At 41.1% G+C, this 25,182-nt stretch overlaps 1 protein-coding gene across 6 annotated transcripts in view; it reads left to right on the forward strand.

Moving 5' to 3' along the window:
• The first annotated feature begins 17,054 nt into the window (after positions 1-17,054).
• ZMYM4 (zinc finger MYM-type containing 4) overlaps positions 17,055-25,182 on the forward strand; it is a 158,924-nt gene continuing 150,796 nt past the window's right edge. For 2 of the 6 annotated variants that reach the window (XM_012765248.2, XM_075996470.1), the window contains exon 1: positions 17,056-17,549. In XM_012765248.2, the coding sequence (XP_012620702.1) occupies positions 17,511-17,549 (39 nt within the window). In that variant the 5' untranslated portion in view covers positions 17,056-17,510. Of the gene's footprint in view, positions 17,550-25,182 lie in introns of all 6 variants that reach the window. The other 4 variants (XM_075996460.1, XM_012765250.2, XM_012765259.3 and 1 more) reach the window with 4 other exon arrangements.

Raw genomic sequence — 25,182 nt, forward strand, 5'->3', positions numbered from 1 at the left:
GCCATGTTGTACAGGAAGCCGCATGGCAGGGAATGGTGGGTGTTTGCTAAGAGCTGAGGGGCTTAGTCCTACAACTGTAGCAAATTAGTTTCTATCAATAACTAGTGAACTTGGAAGAGGACTCTAACCCAAAAATGACATTGTAGCCCTGGCTGACACCTTGATTTCACCCTGAGCAGAGAGCCCACCTAAATAATACCTGGATTTGGGCGGGTTTTTTTGTGTGTGTGTGTGAGAGAGTCTTGCCCTGTTGCCTTGGGTAGAGTGCAGTGGCATCATCATAGCTCACTGCAACCTCAAATTCCTGGGCTCAAGCAATTCTCTCTCTCTCTCTCTCTCTCTCTTTTTTTTTTTGAGACACAGTCTTGCTCTGTTGCCAGGGCTACAATGCTGTGGTGTCAGCCTAGCTCACAGCAACCTCAAACTCCTGGGCTCAAGTGGATCTTCCTGCCTCAGCCTCCCGAGAAGCTGGGACTACAGGTGCATGCTACCACACCCAGCTAATTTTTCTATTTTTAGCAGAGATGGGGGGTCTTGCTCTTGTTTAGGCTGATCTTTTTTTTTTTTTTTTTTGAGACAGAGTCTCGCTTTGTTGTCCAGGCTAGAGTGAGTGCCGTGGCGTCAGCCTAGCTCACAGCAACCTCAAACTCCTGGGCTCGAGCGATCCTTCTGCCTCAGCCTCCCGAGTAGCTGGGACTACAGGCATGCGCCATCATGCCCGGCTAATTTTTTATATATATATATATCAGTTGGCCAATTAATTTCTTTCTATTTATAGTAGAGACGGGGTCTCGCTCTTGCTCAGGCTGGTTTTGAACTCCTGACCTTGAGCAATCCGCCCGCCTCGGCCTCCCAGAGAGCTAGGATTACAGGCGTGAGCCACCGCGCCCGGCCTAGGCTGATCTTGAACTCCTGACTTCAAGCAACTCTCCTGCCTCTTAGGGTACTCTCTTAGGGTACTAAGATTACAGGCATGAGACACCGTGCTGGCCTTGTGTTATTTTAATTCACTAAATTTCTGGTAATTTGTTAGGCATCAACAGAAAAATGATACAGATGTGTATAAGTTATCTACTGCCACAATAATGTTGTATAACAAGCCATTCCCAAGCTCACTGGCTTAAAGGAACCACTATTTATTATTCATCATGACTCTATGGGTCACCTGCGCAATTCTGTTGATCTGGGCTGGGCTGGGCTAAGCTAATCTCACCTGGACTTTGTAGCGAATCCACAAACAACTGCAGGATTGGGTGGAGGTTGGCTAGTCTAGAAGGCTTTAGCTATGATGACTTGGCTCCACTCTCATGGTAGTGGCAAGGTTTAAAGAGAGAAAGTGGCCAAGCTACTGGGAAGGCTAAGGCAGGAGGATAGATCACTTGAGCCCAGGAGTTGGAGGTTGCAGTGAGCTATAATGATGGCTACTATACTCTTCTAGCCCATGTAACAGAGTGAGACTCTGTCTCAAAAAAAAAAAAAAAAAGAGACAACTTTCCTGAAGATTGCTACTGTCCCATTGGCTGAAACAAGTCACATGAGAAGAGAAATGAAAATATATTTATACAAAGACTCACACAAAAATGTGCATAGCCATTTTATTCATAATAGCCAACAACTGGAAACAACTCCAACACTTATCAATTAGAGAAAGAATAAAATGGTGAGATAGTGATAGAATGGTCTTCAGCAATAAAAGAATGAATTACTGATCTAAGCTACAACGTAGATGAATATTAAAACATTATGTTGAGTCAAAGAAGTCAGACACAAAAGAGTACATTCTGAATGGTTCCATTTACATGAAGTTGAAAAATAGGTAAAACTACCCTATGGTGACAGAAATCAGGACAATGTCTATAGGAGATGGAGATGGAGTGAAAGAGGGCATGGGGGTGCTCTCTGGGTTCATGGAAGTGTGTTTTATACACTAGTATATAAATTTATCAAAACTCTTTTTTTTTTTCCAGGTTTTTTTTTTTTTTTTTTTTTTTTTTTTGAGACAGAGTCTCGCTTTGTTGCCCAGGCTAGAGTGAGTGCCGTGGCGTCAGCCTCGCTCACAGCAACCTCAAACTCCTGGGCTCGAGTGATCCTCCTGCCTCAGCCTCCCGAGTAGCTGGGACTACAGGCATGAGCCACCATGCCCGGCTAATTTTTTTATATATATATCAGTTGGCCAATTAATTTATTTCTATTTTATAGTAGAGACGGGGTCTCGCTCTTGCTCAGGCTGGTTTTGAACTCCTGACCTTGAGCAATCCGCCCGCCTCGGCCTCCCAAGAGCTAGGATTACAGGCGTGAGCCACAGCGCCCGGCCTTTTTTTTTTTTTTGAGACAGAGTCTCACTCTGTTGCCCGGGCTAGAGTGCCGTGGCGTCAGCCTAGCTCACAGCAACCTCAAACTCCTGGGCTCAGGTGATCCTCCTGCCTCAGCCTCCTGAATAGCTGGGACTACAGGCACGTGCCACCATGCCTGGCTAATTTTTTCTATATATTTTTAGTTGGCCAATTAATTTCTTTCTATGTTTAGTAGAGACAGGGTCTCGCTCTTACTCAGGCTGGTCTCGAACTTCTGAGCTCAAACAATCCGCCCGCCTCGGCCTTCCAGAGTGCTAAGATTACAGACATGAGCCACCATGCCTGGCCAAACACATCTTTGTTAATCAAAATAGGAACCATTACCCATCAACACATTTTTGCCAATGAGAAATAAATTTGTTTATTCCCGTAGCTTAAAAATCCATGGTTTGGGATTCAACGAACTTTTGGAAAGCATTTTCTGCATCCTGCTGGTTGTGGAAGCGATTTCCCTGCAAAAAGTTGTCCAGATGCTTGAAGAAATGGTAGTTGGTTGGCAAGAGGTCAAGTGAATATGGCAGATGAGCAAAACTTCATAGCTTTTGAAGCCTTGGTTGTGTGATATGCATCAGGTGTTGTCGTGGAGAAGAACTAGGCTTTTTCTATTGACCAGTGCCAGCTGCAGGCATTGCAGTTTTTGGTGCATCTTATCAATTTGCTGAGCATACTTCTCAGATATAATGGTTTCAGCAGGATTCAGAGAGCTGTAGTGGATCAGACCAGCAGCAGACCACCAAATAGTGACCGTGACCTTTTTTTTGGTGCAAGTTTGGCTTTGGAAAGTGCTTTGGAGCTTCTTCTTGGTTCAACCACTGAGCTGGTTGTCGCCCATGGTTGTATAAAACCCACTTTTCATGGCGCGTCACAATCTGATTGAGAAATGGTTTGTTGTTGTTGCATACAAGAAGAGAAGATGACACTTCAAAATCACAATTTTTTGATTATCAGTCAGCTCATAATCAGGCGCCTACTTAATGAGCTTTTTCATCTTTCCAATTTGCTTCAAATGTTGAACAACTGTAGAATAGTTTGGTTCTTGAGCGACTTCTCATGTAGTTCTAAGAGGATTAGCTTTGATGATTGCTCTCACTTTGTTGTTGTCAACTTCTGATGGCCAGCCATCAGAAGCTCCTCATCTTCAAGGCTCTTGTTGCCTTTGCAAAACTTCTTGAACCACATTCATTAGCAGTTCCTGGGCCAAATGTGTTGTTGATGTGAGTTGTCTCCACTGCTTTACGACACATTTTTTTTTTTTTGAGACAGAGTCTCACTTTGTTGCCCAGGCTAGAAGTGAGTGCCGTGGCATCATCTTAGCTCATAGCAACCTCAAACTCCTGGGCTCAAGCAATCCTTCTGCTTCAGCCTCCTGAGTAGCTGGGACTATAGGCATGTGCCACCATGCCCAGCTAATTATATATATATATATATGTATGTATGTATATATATATTAGTTGGCCAATTAATTTCTTTCTATTTATAGTAGAGACGGAGTCTCGCTCTTGCTTGGGCTGGTTTCGAACTCCTGACCTCCAGCAATTCGCCCGCCTCCGCCTCCCAGAGTGCTAGGATTACAGGTGTGAGCCACTGCACCTGGCCTACATCACATTTTTAACTGAATAACAAAATCACTTGAATTTGCTTTCTGTCTAACGTAATTTCCATACTCTAAAATAAAGCAAGTAATAAGTCATTAACAAAAAACCATAAATGGAGAAATGCACATTAAAATGACGTATAACATAACCACATTTATTTAAGAATGTATTCCAATAGCAAAAGGAAAATTCCAACAATGCTAAAACCGCAATTACTTTTGCACCAACCTAATAAAATCCTTTTAATATGCTGCTGAATTCTGATTGCTGGTATTTTGTTGAGATTTTTGCATCAATGTTCATAAGGGATAATCATCTATAGTGGTTTTTTTTGTTTTTTTTTTTTGTCTTGTTTTAGTATCAGGGTAATGCTGGCCTCATAGGATGAATTAGGAATTATTCCCTTCTCTTCAAATTTTTAGCAGAGTTTGAGCAGGATTGGTGTTAATTCTTCTGTAAATATTTGGTGGAATTCACCAGTGAAGATATCTAGTAGTCTTGTGCTTTTCTTTGTAGGAAGGTTTTTGATTTCTAATTACATTGCCTTACTATTTTTATGTCTGTTCAGATCTTCTATTTCTTCCTGATTCAGTCTTCGTGGGTTGTGTGTTTCTGGAAATTTGTCCATTTCCTGTAGGTTATCCAATTTGTAGGCATATAAATATTCCTAGTTCTCTCTTATTAATGTAATTCTTTTTATTTTTGTAAAATTGGTACTAATGTCCCTCTTTTATTTCTGATTTTAGTTATTTGAGTCTTCTCTCTTTCTTTCTTCACTCTAGCTAAATGTCACTTTTGTTGATCTTTTCCAAGAAGCAACTCTTGATTCTGTTTATTCTCTTATGGAGTTTTTGTGAGGATTAAGTAAGATAATGAGATACCAATTCATAATAAAGAATGCAAATGGTCAATGACCAATTATAAAAAGTTGTACTTCCCCAAATAATTTTTTTTTCTTTTGTTCCCCTGGTTAGACTGCAGTGGCATGATCATAGCTCACCACATCAAACTTCTGGGCTGAGGTGATTCTTTTGCCTCAGCCCCCCCAAGTAGCTGGAACTACAGGTGTTCCTCGCCATGGCATGCTAATTTTTTTTATTTCTCATAGAGATGGGGGTCTCACTCTTGCTCAGGCTGGTCTGGAACTCCTGACCTCAAGGTATCTTTCCACCTCAACTTCCCAGAGTGCTAGGATTACAGGTGTAAGCCACCATGCCTAGCCATTAAAGAAATTAAAATAACAGTAAGATACCATTATTATATCAAATTGGCATAGTTATTATAGAAAAAGCTCCAGTTAGAAGTCACCCTCTTTTGTGTGGGGATAGTTTACTGCATGGGAATACTTAAGGGGACTTCTGGGATGTTGCTAATATTTTATTTATTAACCTGGGAGCTGGTTTCATGTTTTAAAAATTCACAGACCAGTGGGTTATTGTTTACTGGGTATAGAGTTTCAGTTTTGCAAGATGAAAAGAGCTTTCAAGATAGGTGGTGGTGATGGTTGCACAACAATGTGAATGTACTTAATGCCACTGAACTGTGCACTTAAAAATGGCTAAAATGGTAAGTTATAATTGGTTAAAATTGTATTTCACCATAATTTTTAAAATCCATTGAGCTATATACTTGTGATTTGTGCACTTTTATGTATGCTAGTCATATTGTAATAATACAAAAAAATATAGTACCCAGCAATACAAGCCTAGAGTAAGCAGACACTGCCAGTGAAAGTGTAAACTGATATCTTTTTTGAAAGCAATCTGGCAACATGTATCAAAATCTATAACCCTTGATTCAGCAATTCTACTAGGAATTTATTGTGAGGAAATATTTAAGATGTTTACATAAGTCTGTATATAAGGACATTTACTATAATGTTGCTAATAATAGCAAGAAACTGGAAACCACCTAAATGTCCCATAAAAAGGGACTGGTTAGGCTGGGCACGGTGGCTCATACCTGTAATCCTAGCACTCTGGGAGGCCGAGGCGGGTGGATTGCTCAAGGTTAGGAGTTCAAAACCAGCCTGAGCGAGACCCCGTCTCTAAATAGAAAGAAATTAATTGGCCAACTAAATATATATATATATATATATATATATAAAATATTAGCCGGGCATGGTGGTGAATGCCTGTAATCCCAGCTACTCGGGAGGCTGAGACAGAAAGATTGCTTGAGCCCAGGAGTTCGAGGTTGCTGTGAGCTAGGCTGACGCCACAGCATTCTAGCCTGGGCAAGAGAGTGAGACTCTGTGTCAAAAAAAAAAGGAGGACTGGTTAAAAAATGAATGGGTTAGCCACACAATGGAATATATGAGGCTATCAAAAATGATGTCCATTAATCTTCATCATTATGGTAATATGTTTATGCTATATTAAGTAGAAACAAAGGAAAGATTAAATATGAAAGACATAAAAAACAACTGAAAATTTGCCAGTGGTCATCTAGTTTGGGCAATGGGAATGTATTGGCTTTTAATTTTCTTCCTTTTTGTGTGTCTGTGTTGGAAAAAATTTTTTGAGAAACATGTTATTGCCTTTTTAATAAAAAAATCTGTAAGTTACTAGCAATTAGGTAAAACTAAAATGCCTGGCACACAGTAGATGCTCAAAAATGTCAGTGGCTCTTCCTTCCCTTGGAAAAGTAACCACTGGCTGCTCATTATCTGTGTTAATCAGGGTTCTTTGGAGAAACAGAACCAATAAGATGTGCAAATATATAGAAAGATTTATTTTAAACAATTGGCTCATATGATTATGGAGGTTGGCAAGTCCAAAATCTTCAGGGTGGGTTGGCTGGCTGGAGATCCAGGGAAGAGCCAATGTTGCCATCCAAGTCCAAAGGCCATCTGCTGGCAGAATTCCTTCTTGCTCACGGGTGGAGAGGTAGTCAGTCCTTATTCCATTAAATCCTTCAACTGATTGGATGTGGCCCACGCACATTATGGAGGGCAATCTGCTTTACTAAAAGTCCACTTAGTTAAATGTTAATCTCATCCAAAAAAGTACTCTCACAGAAATATCCAGAATAATGTTTGACCAAATATCTGGGCATTGTGGCCCAGCCCACTTGACACATAAAATTAACTGTCGTATTACCCTTCTACAGGGCTTGTGTGTAGGTACGAGGTGAGAGGTAGGAGAAAAAGAAAAAAGACTTAGCTCTCTGGACCAATTGAGTGTTTCCAGGAGACACAGATTTACCAAGCCCACGTGCTCACACATTCTTTAAATCTGTTTTAATAAAGGTTTTCACAAACTGTATAAAATGTGGCTGTTTGCCTCATGCTAGGAAGTGCTCACTCTAGGTCTATTTGTACATGGAAATGCCCAAGATTAGTGATTGAAACTGAACAGGACAGACACCCAGTGTGTAGGAGAAAATAAATGCTCTTTTCTTATTTTCATTCTGGGAGCTGGAGCCAGCTGTGTCTCTAGGCTGCCCTTGCTGCTCCTGTGAGGCTACAAAGGAGTAGACCTTGTTGACCTGTTTAGGTCTGTACCTCTACTGGTTTTAAATGTTTTTTCCTCCCGGTATTTGCCTGCATGCTTTCTCGTATTGCTGTTTGTTATTCTATACTTTATAATTCCGTTAGGAAATACTAATTTGAAGCTTATGGGAAGGTTATAAACTAGGGGCTTTGCTTATGTCTCTTGTTGGCTTATGTGGAAAGCTTAAAACTATTTGACTTCATTGACAGCACTGAAAAATTGGGACATCTTGTGATGTATCCATACAATGGAATATTATTTAGCTATAAAAAGGAATGGAGTACTGATACATGTTACAACACGGCTAAATCCTGAAAACAGTATGCTAAGTGAAAGAAGTTATTCATGAAGACCACATATTGTGTGATTCCATTCATGAGAAATGTCCAGAATAGGGAAATCTATAGAGAAAGAGAGTAGATTAGTGGTTGCTTAGGGCTTGGGAGTGGAGGAGATAGGAGGGCAACAGATAAAGTGTATCTTTTTTTTTTTTTTTTTTTCAGGTTGCTAGTACCTAGAAAAGTGTATCTTTTTGACTTGATGCAAATATTCTAAAAGTGACTGTGGTGATAGTTGCACGTATCTGTGAAAATAGTAAGAACCATTGAATTGTGCAAGTTAAGTGGATGAATTGTATGTTATGTAAATTATATCCCAGTAAAGTTGTTTTTAAAAAATTGGGTTCTGGGTATATATAGCTAAAAGCATTGAAAACAGGGTCTCAAACAGATGTTTGCACACCCATGTTCATAGCAGTATTATTCACAATAGCCAAGAATTGAAGCAACCCAAGTATCCATTAATACCTGAATGGATAAACAAAATGTGGTACATACATACAATGGAATATTATTCAGCTTTAAAAAAGGAAGGAAATTCTGACCTTGCTACAACTGGATCAACCTTGAGAACATTATGCTGAATGAAATAAACCAGTTACAAAAGGACAAATATTGTATGATTCATTTATATAAGGTATCTAAAGTCATCAAATTCATAGAAAAAGCAAGAGTAACTGGGCTCATTGGCTCCGCTTGTAATTCCAACTACTTGCGAGTCTGAGGTGGAGGGAATCCTTTGAGTCCAGGAATTTGAGGCTGCAGTGAGCCACTGCACTCTAGCCTGGATGACAGAGTGAGATCCCATCTCTAAAAAAAAAAAAAAAAAAAAAAAAAAAAAAAAAAGCGATTGCCAGGGGCCGGGGAGAAGAAAAATAGGGGAGATATTGTTTAATGTGTATAAAGGTTCAGTTTGCAAGATGAAAAAGTTCTGGAGAGTAGATGCCCAACAAAGTAATATTCTTAGTACTATAGAAATGTACACTTAATCACTCAGAACAAGACCTCTGAGAAAAAAAAAAGAAATATTTATGATGGTAAATTTTATGTGTGTTTTACTACAATTAAATATTTAAAAGAAATAGGGAAATTTCAAGTAAAGTCCAATTTCTCAGTTAGCAATTTGAAAACCTGGTAAGTCTGGGCTCGCATTCCCTCATGGTGATCATATAATGGAATGAAGAGTGGCTGATCCCTTTACAGTGGGCTTGAGTTTACCACTGTTCTGCTTGGCTTGTTTTACTCATTTATGCTACCTACCTAACTCCTATAAGCACTGGCATTTGGCATCTTTGTTCTGGGGTATCTCATCCCCTCTCTGTTTTCTCCCCATCTTCATTACATCCCAAAATGAAATTATCTAAACTCGAGTCAGACAACCTAAATGTCTGCCATGTTCCTCCTTTCACTAGCTATGTGGCCTTGGTCACAACCTATCGTCATTTAACCTCTGAAAGTCTGCTTCCCTCACTGTAAAATAATGTGGATAAAATGTTTTCTACCTAACAGGCAAAATGAATAATGTGTGTGAAGTTACCTTGTAAGCAACAAATTGTTGTTCATATAGAGAGTATGATAAATAACATTTGTTCCAATCCTATTGTTTAATGTATGCTGGATTTTTGTTTATTGCAACACTGTTTTCTCATTTATTCTGCTCTTTGTTATCTTAATCAGGATTCTAAAGGAACTAATTTAAAATTTATTTAATTTAAAAAAATAAGTAGGCCGGGCATGGTGGCTCATGCCTGTAATCCTAGCACTCTGGGAGGCCGAGGCGGGCGGATTGCCCCAGGTCAAGAGTTTGAAACCAGCCTGAGCAAGAGTGAGACCCTGTCTCTACTATAAATCGAAAGAAATTAATTGGCCAACTAATATATATAGAAAAAATTAGCTGGGCATGGTGGCGCATGCCTGTAGTCCCAGCTACTCAGGAGGCTGAGGCAGAAGGATTGCTTGAGTCCAGGAGTTTGAGGTTGCTGTGAGGTAGGCTGACGCCATGGCATTCACTCTAGCCTGGGCAACAAAGCAAGACTCTGTCTCAAATAAATAAATAAATAAATAAATAAATAAAAATAAAAAATAAGTAAACATTTGCATAGTTCAAAAATTAAAAAGGTATAGAATAAAGATCAGCCCCCTCATCTTCCTTCATCTGGCCCCAAATATGTAACTACTGCTCATTTTCTGTGTATCTTTCCAGATTTTTAAAATGCATATGCAAGCGAATACATATTCTGGTTTTGGGGGGGTGATTTTTCAATACATAATTTTTTTTTTTTGAGACAGAGTCTCGCTTTGTTGCCCAGGCTAGAGTGAGTGCCGTGGCGTCCTAGCTCACAGCAACCTCAAACTCCTGGGCTCGAGTGATCCTTCTGCCTCAGCCTCCCGGGTAGCTGGGACTACAGGCATGCCCCACCATGCCCGGCTAATTTTTTATATATATATCAGTTGGCCAATTAATTTCTTTCTATTTATAGTAGAGACGGGGTCTCGCTCTTGCTCAGGCTGGTTTTGAACTCCTGACCTTGAGCAATCCGCCCGCCTCGGCCTCCCAAGAGCTAGGATTACAGGCGTGAGCCACAGCGCCCGGCCTTCAATACATAATTTTTTAAAACTTTACTTTCAAAAAACAATATTTGTACTACTGAAAACAATGTTATTGTTATTATTTTAGGAGATAAAAACATCTCATGATTATCTGGCTGGTTTACAATAATTATTATCATTTGCTAGGCTATGTTCTTTACCTTTTTGCCTTGACATTATAAAATATCTAATTCATAAGCCTCATCATCATTAAATGTGCTCATCTCTCTCTCTTTTTTGGAGACAGGATCTTACTATTTGCCCAGGTGCCACAGTGTGGTGGCTATTCACATGTGTAATCATAGCACACCACAGCTTCCCAAGTAGCTGGGACTACAGGTGCCCACCATCATGCCTGGCTTAAATGCACCCATCTTTAATATATCCTTGTTAGGACTGAATTTTATTTCATCCAGTAGAACCTGAAGAACAAGGTTCATAGAGGAAGAAGTAGAATATTTACCATCCTTAGCAGAAAAAACCCCAATAATTATGACAACTCTAAAGAATGCATTTCCCCAGGATTAAATACTTAATGGAGCACTGACTTCTAAAGTTGGCTTGACCCCAAGATGCATGATTTCCTCTTTTTGAACCACCCAGTCATCTACTTCCTGGCTTTTCTCCATAGTCTCAGCTCTTCTCCATAGTTTGTGGCAGCCTCGAATGGGGAGGTCTTTGAGGCTATGTCATCTATTCGAGCATGCCAATATATTTGGTGATGCTTTACTATTTGTGATGTGCTTTAAGTGATTCTCATCATTAAAAAATAAACTTTCTGTGGCCACATTCCACTCCAGCCACCATCCTATTTCTCTGATTTTTGAAGTGTCCATATTCACTGTCTCTATTTCTTCATCTCCTGTTCTCTCTTCAGGCCACTCCAATCATGCTGCTATTCCTATCAGTCCACTGAAATGGCTCTAGTCCAGATCGCCAAAGACCTTCCAGTCCTATTGTGAACTCTTGGGTCTCATCTTACTTGTCCTCTCAGAGACATCTGACTAATTGGTAATTGATCCTTTCCCAAAAAACTCTTTACTTGGCTACTGAGATCACACAGTCTCCTGATTTTCCTACTACTTTGCTAGTCCTCTTTCTCTTCCTGAGTTTTCAATGTTGGAGTCCCTCCAGGCTCAGTTCAATTTGTACTCTCTGAGTAATCCTATCCAGTCTGTGGCTTATATCCATGGCTCCCATGTTTCTATCTCTATCCCTGTTATCTCCCCTGAGCTTCAGACTTGAATGCCCTACTGCCTGTCCATTTGACATTTCCACTTGGATGTCTAAGAGGCATCTCAAATTTAACATGTCCAAGACATTACTCTTAATTCTTTCTCTGCTCACTTCCTCAAATCTGCTTTACTTTTTTCCATCTCAAATAATAGGCAACACCATTAACCTAGTTGTTCCGGCCAAAAAGCCAAGAATTATCCTTAATTCTCCTAGCATCCAATTCATTAGCAGCAATCCTATTGGCTATACCTCCAAAACATATATCCTGAATTTAACTGCTTTTCACTATGTCTACTCCCTAAGCTAATTATTATCATCTCTCACCTGGACTGTCACAAATTCTCCACCTTTACTTCCTTATGGCTCATTCTGCCATGTATATGGTATCCACAAGGTTTACATCATTTTTTTTTCAAAGTCTGCAATGGCTTTCCATCATACACAGAACACAATTAAAAATCCTGTGCAGTGGCTCATGCCTGTAATCCTACCACTTTGGCAGACCGAGGGGGGAGGATCACTTAAGGCCAGGAGTTTGAGACCAGCCTGAACAGCATAATAAAACCCTATCTCTACAAAAAATTTAAAAATTAGCCAAGTGGGTGGCATGTGTCTGTGGTCCCAACCACTTGGGTGGCTGAGGCAGGAGGACTGCTTAAGCCTAGGAGTTTGGAGTTGCAATGAGCTATGATGATGACACTGCACTCTAGCCCAGGCAACAGAGCAAGACCCTGTCTCCAACAACAACAACAAAATCTTTACCATGGTCTCCAAGGACCTTCATGATTGGTCTTTGTCTACTTCTCTGACTTCATCTTCTGCTCCTCTCTCACTCAGTCTAGTGACATTTGCATCTTGCTTTTTCTTGGAAACTTCAGGTTTGTTCCTGCAGAGGGGTTTTACACTTGCTGCTCCCTTTGCCTGGAATGCTCTGCCCAAGCTATTTGCACAGCTGTTTGGTCATTAAGTTTTTTTTTGTTTTTTTTTTTTGAGACAGAGTCTCGCTTTGCTGCCCAGGCTAGAGTGAGTGCTGTGGCGTCAGCCTAGCTCACAGCAACCTCAAACTCCTGGGCTCAAGGGATCCTACTGCCTCAGCCTCCCGAGTAGTGGGGACTACAGGCATGTACCACCATGCCCGGCTAATTTTTTGTATATATATCAGTTGGCCAATTAATTTCTTTCTATTTATGGTAGAGACGGGGTCTTGCTCTTGCTCAGGCTAGTTTTGAACTCCTGAGCTCAAGCAATCTGCCCGCCTCGGCCTCCCAGAGTGCTAGGATTACAGGTGGTCATTAAGTTTTAGCTCGAATGTCACCTCCTCTGAAAAATATTCTCTGATGACCATATCTAAAGTAGCCCCATTCCTTAGGAGGCTGAGAATCCCTTGAGTCCAGGACTTTGAGGCTGCAGTGAACTATGATTGTGCCACCACACTCCAGCTTGGGCAACAGAGTGAAAGCTTATCTTAAAAAAAAAAAAAAGTAGCCCTACTCCAGTTACTTTTTATCCTAGCACCCTGTTTTACTTTCTTCTTAACATTTTCTGAATTTCTTTAATACATTTAAATGTCCAATTTGGTTTAAAACATATTTGAATATAATGGTTAGGATTCCTTTAGTATATGTTATAATCTCTTTTGGAAAGAAATACTGAGTCATCTCATGTAGCTGCCCTCTCCCTCTGCAGGTGTCCCTAAAATTGTGTCTGAATGCGTGAGGCATCATGGAACTGGTGAAGCTGCAGAACTTGGATCCATTTGGTGTCCCTTTATTATTCCCTAACTTCACAGGATGCTCTGCAACCTGTTGATCAGCCAGTGGCATGTTTCATAGCCTGGCTTCTCTAAGCTTGCTCAGAACCCAAGACAAACCACAGCTCTTCCTGAGGTCTGGCTGTTACTACTTTTTGTTTCCAACCCAGTGTAATCTACAGAGCTACTTCCTTCTACACTTGCCAGCCAGTATTCTTGGCTACCTTCCTTATTCTTTCACAGGGTATGTAGGGACTTCTGGATACATTGTATATCATGCAGGAGCTAAGGGCCACTCACTTGCAGAAACTCCTTCCAAGATCCTGTACCCAATTCTGTATATGTAATTTTGTGTTCTTTTTCTTAAAAAAACAAAAACAAAAACAAAAACAAAAAAACCTCCCTCTGTCCTTATCACATACACTTCAAGACCCATAAAACCCGGGTTCACCCCTGGCTAAGAGATACTCCGAACAGCTAAATGCTGGCATTTTCTCTTTTCTCAACCACACTGGGGTATCACTTTCAATCATATGTGTTTGTCTGCTTGTTGGTGTAGGCATAGTCTGCAAGTCATCTTTACTTGGAATTCTAAACAGAAGCAGAGCAAGAATCCTTGCTGCTTTGAAGAGCTGGAATGATATTTCTCAACTCATGGCTCTCTTACCTCTCTCTTCCTTCTACCCTTTCATCAGAAGAGTTGGGCTCATCTTCCACTTCCCTATGCCACAGCCTCATGGCTTAGTTGTCCCAGACAGAAGCAGCAACTCCACTACAGAGTGGGAGAATTCTATGAGATTCTTACTGTGCTGAACTTCATAGATTAAATGGAACTACAGAAATTTAGCAAATTCTTTTCTCTCCATTCAAGCCTGTACTATTCTTTCCTGATTAGGGAAGTATTATAAGTTCCTGGGCTACATTTCAGGCAAAAGTCTATAATGGAATATGACTTAAGAAAATTAAAAGGAATCAGCTTGACACTTGCAAAATATTACCCTCATTATATCCTAGATTTTTTTTTTTTTTTTAGAAAAGTCAGAAACTTGGATTTGTAGGTGAAATATCCCATTTTAAATGCTGGCATAGCATTTAAAAATTTTAGAACAATATAAAATAATAATACTTGTATGGTGCTAGCAACCAAAAGTGTTCTAGGAGATTTAGAGATGTTAACTACTTAATGCTCTTCATAACTCATTTTTCAGATGAGGAAAGTGAAGCAGAGGACAAGTAACTTGACTAAGATCACACAGCTGTATGCGATACAAGCCAAATACATATCTATGGAACAGATTGACCACAGGGCCCCAAATTTACCACTAGCTTATGATATTTCAAATCAGCCAGGAAGAACAGGCTTTGAATTCTGATTTGACCTCTCTGCTGAACCACCATGGACTAGTTTGTGAACACCTCTGTAAAATTATGATTAACTTTGCAGTGTTCACTAAATGTTGGTTTTCTGTTTTCTCATTCTTCCATGTGGATGACTGCACTGATCATTCATGTTATGTTTGCATGTTATCTGAAATGCACAAATCCTGCCTGTTGTTCAAGACCCAACACATTCCCAATGCCTCTGGAAACAATCTGGTGTAGGAGAAGAGCCCTAGGCTGAGGGGTCAAGATGCCTGTTCCAGTTCTGATGATGTTACTAACCCTTTGTACGATCTCAAAAAAGTCACACATTTTCTGGGCCTCCGTGGTTCCATTTTTAAAACGTGGAGTTGGGCTTAATCAGCAGCTTTAAACTGCATTCTGAGAAACTCAGCATTTTTCTAATTGTGGAGGGGGCATGAAAGAAGAGAGAGGGCAAGGATGAGGCTGGGTGAGAAGCCTTGTGTTTCCCCATTTCCACTTCAAATTTAGCAGCTCCATTTTAAGCCATCAGATTTTATTAGAAAGGAGTATTCCACTGCCAATAAAACACTGGAAACCACTAGAACTTTTATATAGCCACATTCCCTGAAACTATCTTTTCTTTTTCTTTTTCTTTTTTTTTTTTTTGAGACAGAGTCTCACTTTGTTGCCCAGGCTAGAGTGAGTGCCGTGGCGTCAGCCTACCTCACAGCAACCTCAAACTCCTGGGCTCAAGCAATCCTTCTGCCTCAGCCTCCTGAGTAGCTGGGACTACAGGCATGCGCCACCATACCCGGCTAACTTTGTGTGTGTGTGTATATATATATATTTTTTTAGTTGGTCAATTAGTTTCTTTCTATTTTTAGTAGAGACGGGGTCTCACTCAGGCTGGTTTTGAACTCCTGACCTTGAGCAATCCGCCCGCCTCGGCCTCCCAGAGTGCTAGGATTACAGGCGTGAGCCACCTCGCCCGGCCTAAAACTATCTTTTCTTGGCTCCTCTTTTATTTCTTTCTTGTCCTGGACATAGGACTAAAGAGAACATGTTTTAAAAATTCTGGCTGAAATGACTATCTTTCTTTGTCCTTTTCTCCTCTGTCCTATCCAGGAGTGAAATGAATGATAATAAGCATAAGGAAGGACCAGCATGGAAACTTCCAGCAATTTCACAGTTTTCAGCAAAATGTCATAGATTAGGAAAATTCTGAGTTTCAAAACAGCTATCAAGTGACACACAGAAGTTACATCTTATCATCCTGTGATTTTAGGAGTTGCTCATTCCTGTTTGAATATGTCTTGTCATGGGGAATGACCTTCAGGAGGCAACTTCTTTGTATTTCTTACTACATGTCTCCCCATTATCCCTAAGCTATCATTATAAACTCCATTAAGGCAATTTTTCTCCACCCGAGGCTTGGGAGACTAGAATGAACAGAAGAGGAATGAATGAAGCCCTCATTCTTCTCAGCCATCTTCTTCTTAGGACCCAATTTAGGTTTCAGGGCACGACAGACCGAAATCTACTTTCTGGTTTTCTGCTTAGATAGTAAGATGCTCATCTTGTAAGTCAGATTCTCAAGCTTCTTCAATGGAGGTGAATGAGGTCACAGACATCATCTGCAAATCATCAAATCTTCACAGGAGAATTGCAATATTCTTGAACTATCATGGAATTTTCATTTTTAATCTTCTAGGGATACCAGATTAAAACGAATTTTTCTCTTGCCTTGAAGATAGGTTGGTGCATTGAAAATCCTGGAGGACTGTGACTCAAAATCTTGATTCTAGTTCCACACTGGCCACTAAGCACTTTGGAGTAAATTGCTTTCCATGATCAAGCTGCAATTTTACCATTGGGAACATTGGAGTAAATGGTTCTCTAAGATCCTTTCCCATTTTGATATTCTAAGGACAAATTACTACTGAGGAAATAATCTCTAGCTGTTGCTTCAGTCTTCATAATCATGAAAGGATTTGATTTTGAGGTTAGGTTATAGGAGTTGGCCCTTGATATTCTACGCCCTTTGCTTCTGATCAAGCGGTCGAAAGGCAGGAAAGTTGGTTTTCCTTAAGATGACTGTCTTGTTCCCTCATTGGTTGGGATTCTTCATGTTCAGAGGTCTACTGAGAACTTCAGCTCACCACCACTGTCCCTTTTCAAAGGTATCTCTGTAGTCAGGTGTAAGATGGTGATGTGGACCCCTCACTGACATTTCACCCAATTCTCCAGGTTGTCTTTTCACTAATTTCTTTCATTGCTCCTCCATCACTGCGTCATGGTCCCTTTAAGGGAGCGGCCATAGTTGAGTAGTGGGAGCAGCTGCTGGCAGCAAAGAGACTTGCAGGATTTGGCCTACCCTGGGCCACTTACCGCGCACGCTCAGGACCGGGGGCTTGGTGGGAAAGGAAGGAGGGACTTAAGGTGCGCCTGCGCACCAGGGGCGCGCGCAAGGGGCTGGTTTGGTGATCCCTTTAAGAAACCGCAGGCGGAGGAATTTCTCTGAGAGAAAATAATCCTACTCACGGGGCCCCTTGGAGGCCATTAACCCCCCGAGTCCCGGCCCCCCTTTTTCTCGGGCAGGCCCTACCGCCCACGCGCGCACTGGTGGGCTCTCCGGACCTGCGGCCCGGCGCGCAGTATCCGCCCCCTCCCCACTCTCAGCTCAAGGCCCGGCCGGGTTTGGGGGAGCTGCCGCGAGGCGGCCGTGCCTGCAGTGTGGGCGGGGGCCGGGGGCCCGAGAGGTACCGCCGCCACCGCGCCAGGAGCCGCAGCGGTTCCGAGCGGGGCCCAACATGGCGGAGAGAGAGGTGGAGTCCGGCCCCCGAAAGAGGGTAGGTGAGGTGAGGCAGAACTCGGGCGGCGGGGGGCGGGGCGCGGCCCGGGGCAGGGGCTGGGGCCGGGGCCGGGAAGGGGCCATGCTCTGGCTCGTGCAGGGGTCGCCGAGGCCCGGTTGTGGGCAGGTCTGAGGCAGCCCTGGGTCTGGAGCGCGCTGGCGAGTGGTCTTTCTGCAGGTGGGACAAAGATTTGCTGCTGGTTGGGGGGAGGGGCAGGGGGGTGTTGTTTGCCTTCCCTCCTCCCGGGCCAGCACCAGGGGTGGGTCATGTGGGCCCCGGTGAGGGAGGTGTCAGATTCTTAAGTGCATCTTTAGTAAATCAGAGTCTGGAAGTTTAACTGGAGAGAGGTCAGGTGGGGGTGGTGGTGGCGGGAATAAGTCGTGGAGGGGTCTCATGAGAAATAACCTGGAGGGTTCTTTGGTAACACTGTGGAGAATTCATTTTCCTGCCTCCCTTCCCTTCCCCCTAACCGTTATCAAGACCAAAGTGGAGGTCGTGCTCTTACCTGTGAAGAAGTGGGATCGTTGGCATGTCTTCATTTAGGAGAAAGATTTTGGCTACTATCAATGTCGTGTTCTAGTCTAGCCTCTTTACTCTCAATTAGGGATGTGGAAGAGTGTGACAAGTTTTGTCATAATGTACTAATCAACCTGCAGAGGTGAAGCCAGGAGGAGTTGTTGAATACCTTTTAAAGTTTGTCTTGAAACTTTTAAATTTAATTCTGAATGATTTTTTTTTTCAGATGGCGAACAATACTGTACTATTGATATTTTTCAGACTTTTATTTTACTTCTGGTCCCCTTAGCGTGATAAGCAGTAAGTTTTCTTTCAGGAATCTTCGTTTTGGAAATGGTCTCAAATGATCAATTGTGTGAGACCATTGGGGTAAAAAATTCCTACTTTATTGGGAACGCCTTTTCAATTTAGCATAAAATTATCAGCCTCCTAATGATGCTACAGCTAACATTTTGAGTGCTGCTTGTGTGCTTAGCACTGTGCATAGTGCTTGATGTGAAAAAAATTAACCTCATAGTAACTCTCTGGAAAGCCAGTTTGCAGATGAGGAAATGTAGGTGTAGAGGGCTTGAGTAAGATCAGGTGGCTAGTTAAGAGATTGAGGTAGGATTTAAATCCTGGTTTGTCCCAACTGTAGTGCCTGTGTTGGATGCCACATAGGAGTTTCTTTAATCTATGTTTCTGTACTTCAAAGCTTAAAATGTAAATAACCAAACGGGTGTCAGATATTATTTTTTCCAACAATTTATTAAGAAAATATTTTCAACTATCCAACAACATTAAAAACTTACAAAGGCAGGCCGGGCTCCATGGCTCACATCTGTAGTCCTAGTGCTCTGGGAGGATGAGGCTGGAAGATGGCTTGAGCTTAGGAATTCAAGACCAGCCTAAGCAAGAGTGAGACCTCGTCTCCCCTAAGAATAGGAACATTAGTCGTACATGGTGGCACGTGCCTATAGTCTTAGCTGCTGTAGAGGCTGAGGCAGGAGGATGGCTTGAGCCCAGGAGTTTGAGGCTGCAGTGAGCTGTGATGACCCCACTGCACTCTACCCAGGGCAATAGAGTAAGACACTGTCTTAAAAAACAAACAATCTTACAGAGAGCTTCCATATACCCAACCACCTAGATTCTGCCATTAACATTGTGCTGTACTCATTTTATCATGTATTTATCTGTCTATCCCTGTGTCCATTTATCATTCACCTTATTTTAATGCATTTCATTGTATTTTGAGCAATTAAAATTTAATGTATATAGGCCGGGCGTAGTGGCTCACGCTTGTAATCCTAGCTCTCTGGGAGGCCGAGGCGGGCGGATTGCTCTAGGTCAGGAGTTCGAAACCAGCCTGAGCAAGAGCGAGACCCCGTCCTACTATAAATAGAAAGAAATTAATTGGCCAACTAATATATATATATATATATATATATATATATATATATATATATATATATATATTAGCCGGGCATGGTGGCGCATGCCTGTAGTCCCAGCTACTTGGGAGGCTGGGGCAGAAGGATTGCTTGAGCCAGGAGATTGAGGTTGCTGTGAGCTAGGCTGACACCATGGCACTCACTCTAGCCTAGGCAACAAAGCGAGACTCTGTCTCAAAAAAAAAAAATTAATGTATATAGTCTTACAAAATGTAGGATTCTCGTATAATAATTAGTCATAGAGCAAGTTAAGCTGTATTGTGGTATGTCTAAATAGTTACTTTAGCATGCATATTGGCTATGGAGTGCATGTGTTTTGAAATTTTAAATTGTTCTTCAAGTTTTGATCTGTTTTAAACTGGACCCTTCTTTTGCTTGAGTGAAGGCATATGGCACGTGGTCAACCAATAAATATATATAGGGTAAATTACTTTAGATGTATAATCTTAATTTAGGGAGATGTCTGCATTTAGTTTCTACTAATGCTGTCATTATAACATAGGATATGCTAGAATGTTCTAGAAATCATCTGGGTCCTGCTAAGATAGGATGTTCTAGAAAACATCTGTGTCCTGCTAAGATAGGCTGTTCTAGAACATTTTAGAAAACATCTGTGCATTTTGGCAACAAATTCAACTAGATTTTAAATAGACCTTTCTGTTGTACAATTAAAAGGTGTCACACTGGTAAGCAGTCAACTTGGTTTTTAACAAAATGTAACATATGTAGCACTTGTATAGGTTTTCCCATTGTATTACCTGTTTCATTGTGGATGAGGATTACATTCAGTATCTTTTAGATCCATAATTATTTTGTTCTGATATTTGGTTGGAATGTTCAGTAGGATTGTCTTAAATGGTACAAGTACCTTTTTTACCCACTTTTTGTGTGTGTGTGCCAGACTCCATGTGGATTCCATATGTGTGCTTCAAGCACATTTGTGGGGACTGTGTTGTACAATTTCTTTTTAAATAATTTGACTCTTTGCCTGGAGGCAGTTAAAACATACTATCCACATAGACCTAGATAATAACTTTAGGTTATTTAATTTGAAATTGTATTCATGACATGGTATTGTATTTATGATGCTTATTGCCTTTGACCTTTATAATCATAAGTCAAAAAAGTTGATCACTTATGCTATTTGATAAGCAATATACTGAGAATTGTGCTATGGTTCTTATGGACATTTAAGATAATATATATTGGCTCTTCTGCTAGATTATGTACTCCTTTAAGGTAGGATACATTTTGTTGATTTCTGCAACTCCCAACAACTGTGACCTCCACATAATAGGAACTCAAAAGACTTACTGATTTTTAATAAGTTTACCTGTTATAGCAGGGGCTCTGTGGCTTGGGTGCCAAGCTCTGTGCTTTGTAATTTTGGGGGCTTCTGTAAGTCTATACTATCCTTTATTCCACTAAGTTATCTCCTGTGGGTCCAGATTTTGGGTTCTTCTGATTGTTGTGGATTATGGTTAGATGGGAGAGTGACTGCATTTTAAGACCATTGGGTTAACAACCTTAAATTCTGTAAGGTCTTGTCTGATGATTTTCATGCTTGTAGGCAGTTGGGATAATTATATTCAGACTATACTTAAATGCCAGTCTCTCAATTTGTCAACATGGGGGAACTGAGTATGTGGGTGGACCAGCACTATATCCATCTATCATCTCTGGTATAGAGAGAACCAAGTTCATATCCTAGTGCCCATGTATGAAGGCCAGCATTATACACACATACATACACATACACTTTAAAGATATTTTTGGGGTATTATGGATTTTTTTAAGATTGTAAAAGATTTTTTTTTTTTTTTTTTTTTGAGACAGAGTCTCACTCCATTGCTTGGACTAGGGTGCCATGGCATCAGGCTAACTCACAGCAGCCTCAAAGTCCTGGGCTCAAGCAATCCTTCTGCCTTAGTTTCCCAAGTAGCTAGGACTACAGGCATGTGCCACCATGCTTGGCTTATTTTTTCTATATATTTTTAGTTGGCCAATTAATTTCTTTCTGTTTTTAGTAGAGACAGGTCTTACTCTTGTTCAGGCTGGTCTAAAACTCCTCCTGACCTTGATCCATCCTCCCACCTTGGCCTCCTAGAGTGCTAGGATTACAGTCGTGAGCCACCATGCCCAGCCTTTTAGCCTGCTTTCTTGAACACACTTTTCTAATACTGAATTTCCTAATTTTAGTATCCTTTGCAACCTGGATAATCTAAGAACCTCCCAGTTAATCAAGAGTTGTTTCCTTTTAAAAGTTCCTTTCTCGATTTTCTGTGTCCCCTTACGTTTTACTGTAAACAGCAAGGAGAAACCAAGGTGTACCTTAAAACTTTGGTTGGAAATCTCCCAGGCTAAATATCCAAGTTCATTGCTTCCAACTTCTGTTTTCTACCCAACAGTAGAAAACAATTCAGCCAAGTTTTCTGCCATTATGAGAAGGATCACCTTTCTTCCAGTTCCAAGTCACATATTCTTCATTTTTTTCCTGAAACATCAACAGAAGGATCCTTAACCAGAATGTTGGTATGTACCAGAACGTTCCGATGAGCATTCATGATGTATATTCTATTTGTGGTCCTGTAAGTGTATTTTCTGAGACTGTTGAAGCTTTGTCTTATTTGCTCATCATATCCTTCTGAACCCTTATTGGAATCGCCTTTGCCATTCGTATTTCTACCAACCATGTCTTCAAGGCAATCTATACTTTTTTTTATTATGCCTCTCAAAACTATTCTGGCCTGTTATCCAATTTCAAAGGCACCTTTACATTTTTAGATATTTGTTATATCAGCATACCACTTCTGTGTACCAGAATCTGTATTAGTTTCCTAGGTTTATCATAACAAATTGACATAAACTTGGTAGTTTAAAACTACAGAAATTTATTGTTTCACAGTCTGGAGGCTAAAAGTCCAAAATCAAGATGTCAGCAGGGCCATGCTTTCTTTCCTTCGTTGTCTCTTCAACCCTCGTGTCCCCAGGTGTGATAGTGTTACTCTAGTTTTTGCCTCTTGTCTTCACTTGGCTTTCTTTTCTCTGTGTATCTGTGTTTTCTGTCTTTTCTAAGGACACTCTTCATTGGATTAGGGCTCATCCTAACCCAGGATGATCTCATTTCAACCTCCTTACATTAATTACATCTGTAAAGAACTTTACTCCAAATAAAGTCACATTCTGTTGTTCTGGGTTGATATATCTTTTGTGGACCACAGTTCAATCCTCAACAGGGTCTTTAAGGTTGACACCTGGATCTTTTAAAATAATTATTATTATTATTATTTTTTTTTGAGACAGAGTCTCACTTTGTTGCCCAGGCTAGAGTGAGTGCCGTGGCGTCAGCCTAGCTCACAGCAACCTCAAACTCCTGGCTCAAGCAATCCTCCTGCCTCAGCCTCCCAAGTAGCTGGGACTACAGGCATGCGCCACCATGCCCGGCTAATTTTTTTTTGTATATATATTAGTTGGCCAATTAATTTCTTTCTATTTATAGTAGAGACGGGGTCTCGCTCTTGCTCAGGCTGGTTTCGAACTCCTGACCTGGAGCAATCCGCCCGCCTCGGCCTCCCAGAGAGCTAGGATTACAGGCGTGAGCCACCGCGCCCGGCCTAAAAAAATTATTTTATATTTGAACAATTATCTTAAATTTTAAAAAATTTGTTCAAATGTATATCACATAAAGTGAAATAAGCCAGGCATAGAAAGACAAAAACTGCATATTCTGTGAAGTTGCCTATTCTAGATATAAGTGGAATCATATAACATTTGTCCTTTGGTGTCTGACTTATTTTGCTTAGCATAATGTTTTCAATGTTTACCCAGTTGTAGCATGTATCAGAACTTCCCAGTCCTTTTTATGGCTGAACAGTATTCCATTGTGCTTGTACCTCATTTTGTTTATCCATTCATCCATCAGTGGACACCTTTTGGTTATTGTGAATAATGCTGCTATAAACATTGGCATATAAGTATCAGTTTGAGTCCCTGCTTTCTATTTATTTGGGTATTGCTGTGATTCGAAAGTGTCCCTTCCAAAACTCACATCAAAATTTGATTCTCAGTATGGCAGTGTTGGGAGATAGAGACTTGTGGAGATGTTTGGATCATGGGGGCATTTCCCTCATGAATAGATTAATGCTGTCTCCCAAGAGTGAGTTCTTAACCTCTCCAGGGAAAGGGTTAGATTCTGTGAGAGCAGGTTCTTATGAATGAGAGTGAAGTTCCTTCTCTTGTTTGCCTTTTTGCACACATGTACCTCACCTTTCTGCTTCTTCGTGTTTTGTTTTGTTTTTCTTTTTTCTTTTTTTGCGAGACAGAGTCTCACTCTGTTGTCCTGGCTAGAGTACTGTGGCGTCAGCCTAGCTCACAGCAATCACACACTGCTGGGCCCAAGCAATCCTCCTGCCTCAGCCTCCCAAGTAGCTGGGACTATTGGCACATGCCACAATGCCCAGCTAATTTTTTCTATTTCTAGTAGAGACTGGGTCTTGCTCTTGCTTAGGCTGGTCTCGAACTCCTGACCTGAAGAGATTCTCCCTCCTCTGCCTCCCAGAGTGCTGGGATTATAGGCGTGAGCCCCCGGCCCATGTTTCTCCATGTTGTAATGTAGCACATGGCCCTCACGAGATTTTGATGCCATGCTCTTGGGTGTTCTAGCCACCAGAATTGTGAGCCAAATAAACTTTTCTTTATAAATTACACAGCCTCGGGTATTGTTACAGCAACACTAAATGGACTAAGATGGGTATATACCTAGGAGTGGAATTGCTGAATTATATGAGAACTCTATGTTTATCTTTTTGATGAACCACCCAACTGTTTTCCACAGCAGCTGTACCATTTTTCATTTCCCAGCGAATGCTTGAGAGCTCCAGTTTTTTTCCCTGCCACCCTCCGTCTTTCTTTCCTTAGTTTTCTTTTTTCTTTTTTTTTTTTTTTTTTAAGACAGTCTTGCTCTATTGTCCAGGCCAGAGTGCCATGGTGTCAGCCTAGCTTACAGCAACCTCAAACTCCTGAGCTCAAGTGATCCTCCTGCCTCAGCTTCCCTGAGGCATAAGGCACCATGCCCAGCCACTCCAGTTTTTCTATATCTTCTTCAATGCTTGTTATTTTCTGTTTTATTGGTAATAACCATCCTAGTATGTGTGAAGTGGTATTTTATTGTGGTTTGGGTGTGCATTTTTTATTTTAAACATCTCACTAGTAGACAAAGACATTCGCATTTTTCTAGTGGTTAATGATGTTGAGCTTTCATGTGCGTTTTGGCTTTTTGTATATCTTTGGAAAAATGTCTTAATCCTTTGTACATTTTTTTTTTTTTTTTTTTTGAGAGAGGGTCTGGATCTGTTGCCCATACCAACATGCATGGTGCTATCACAGCTCACTGCAACCTTGGACTCCTGTGATCAAGTGATCCTCCAGCCTCAGCCTCCCAAATAGCTGGGACTGTAGGTGTGTACCACCATGCCTGGCTAACTTTTCTTACTTTTTGTAGAGGTGGAGTCTTGGTATATTGTCCAGGCTGATCTCAAACTCCTGGCCTTAAGCAGTCCTCCTGCCTTGACTTCTCAAAGTGCTAGGATTTTAGGTGTGAGCCACCAGCCCTGGCCCTTTGTCCATTTTTTTTTTTTTTTTTTTGAGACAGAGTCTCACTTTGTTGCCCAGGCTACCGCGAGTGC

The sequence above is a fragment of the Microcebus murinus genome, chromosome 2 (assembly GCF_040939455.1).
Source record: "Microcebus murinus isolate Inina chromosome 2, M.murinus_Inina_mat1.0, whole genome shotgun sequence".
Classification (NCBI taxonomy): domain Eukaryota; kingdom Metazoa; phylum Chordata; class Mammalia; order Primates; family Cheirogaleidae; genus Microcebus; species Microcebus murinus.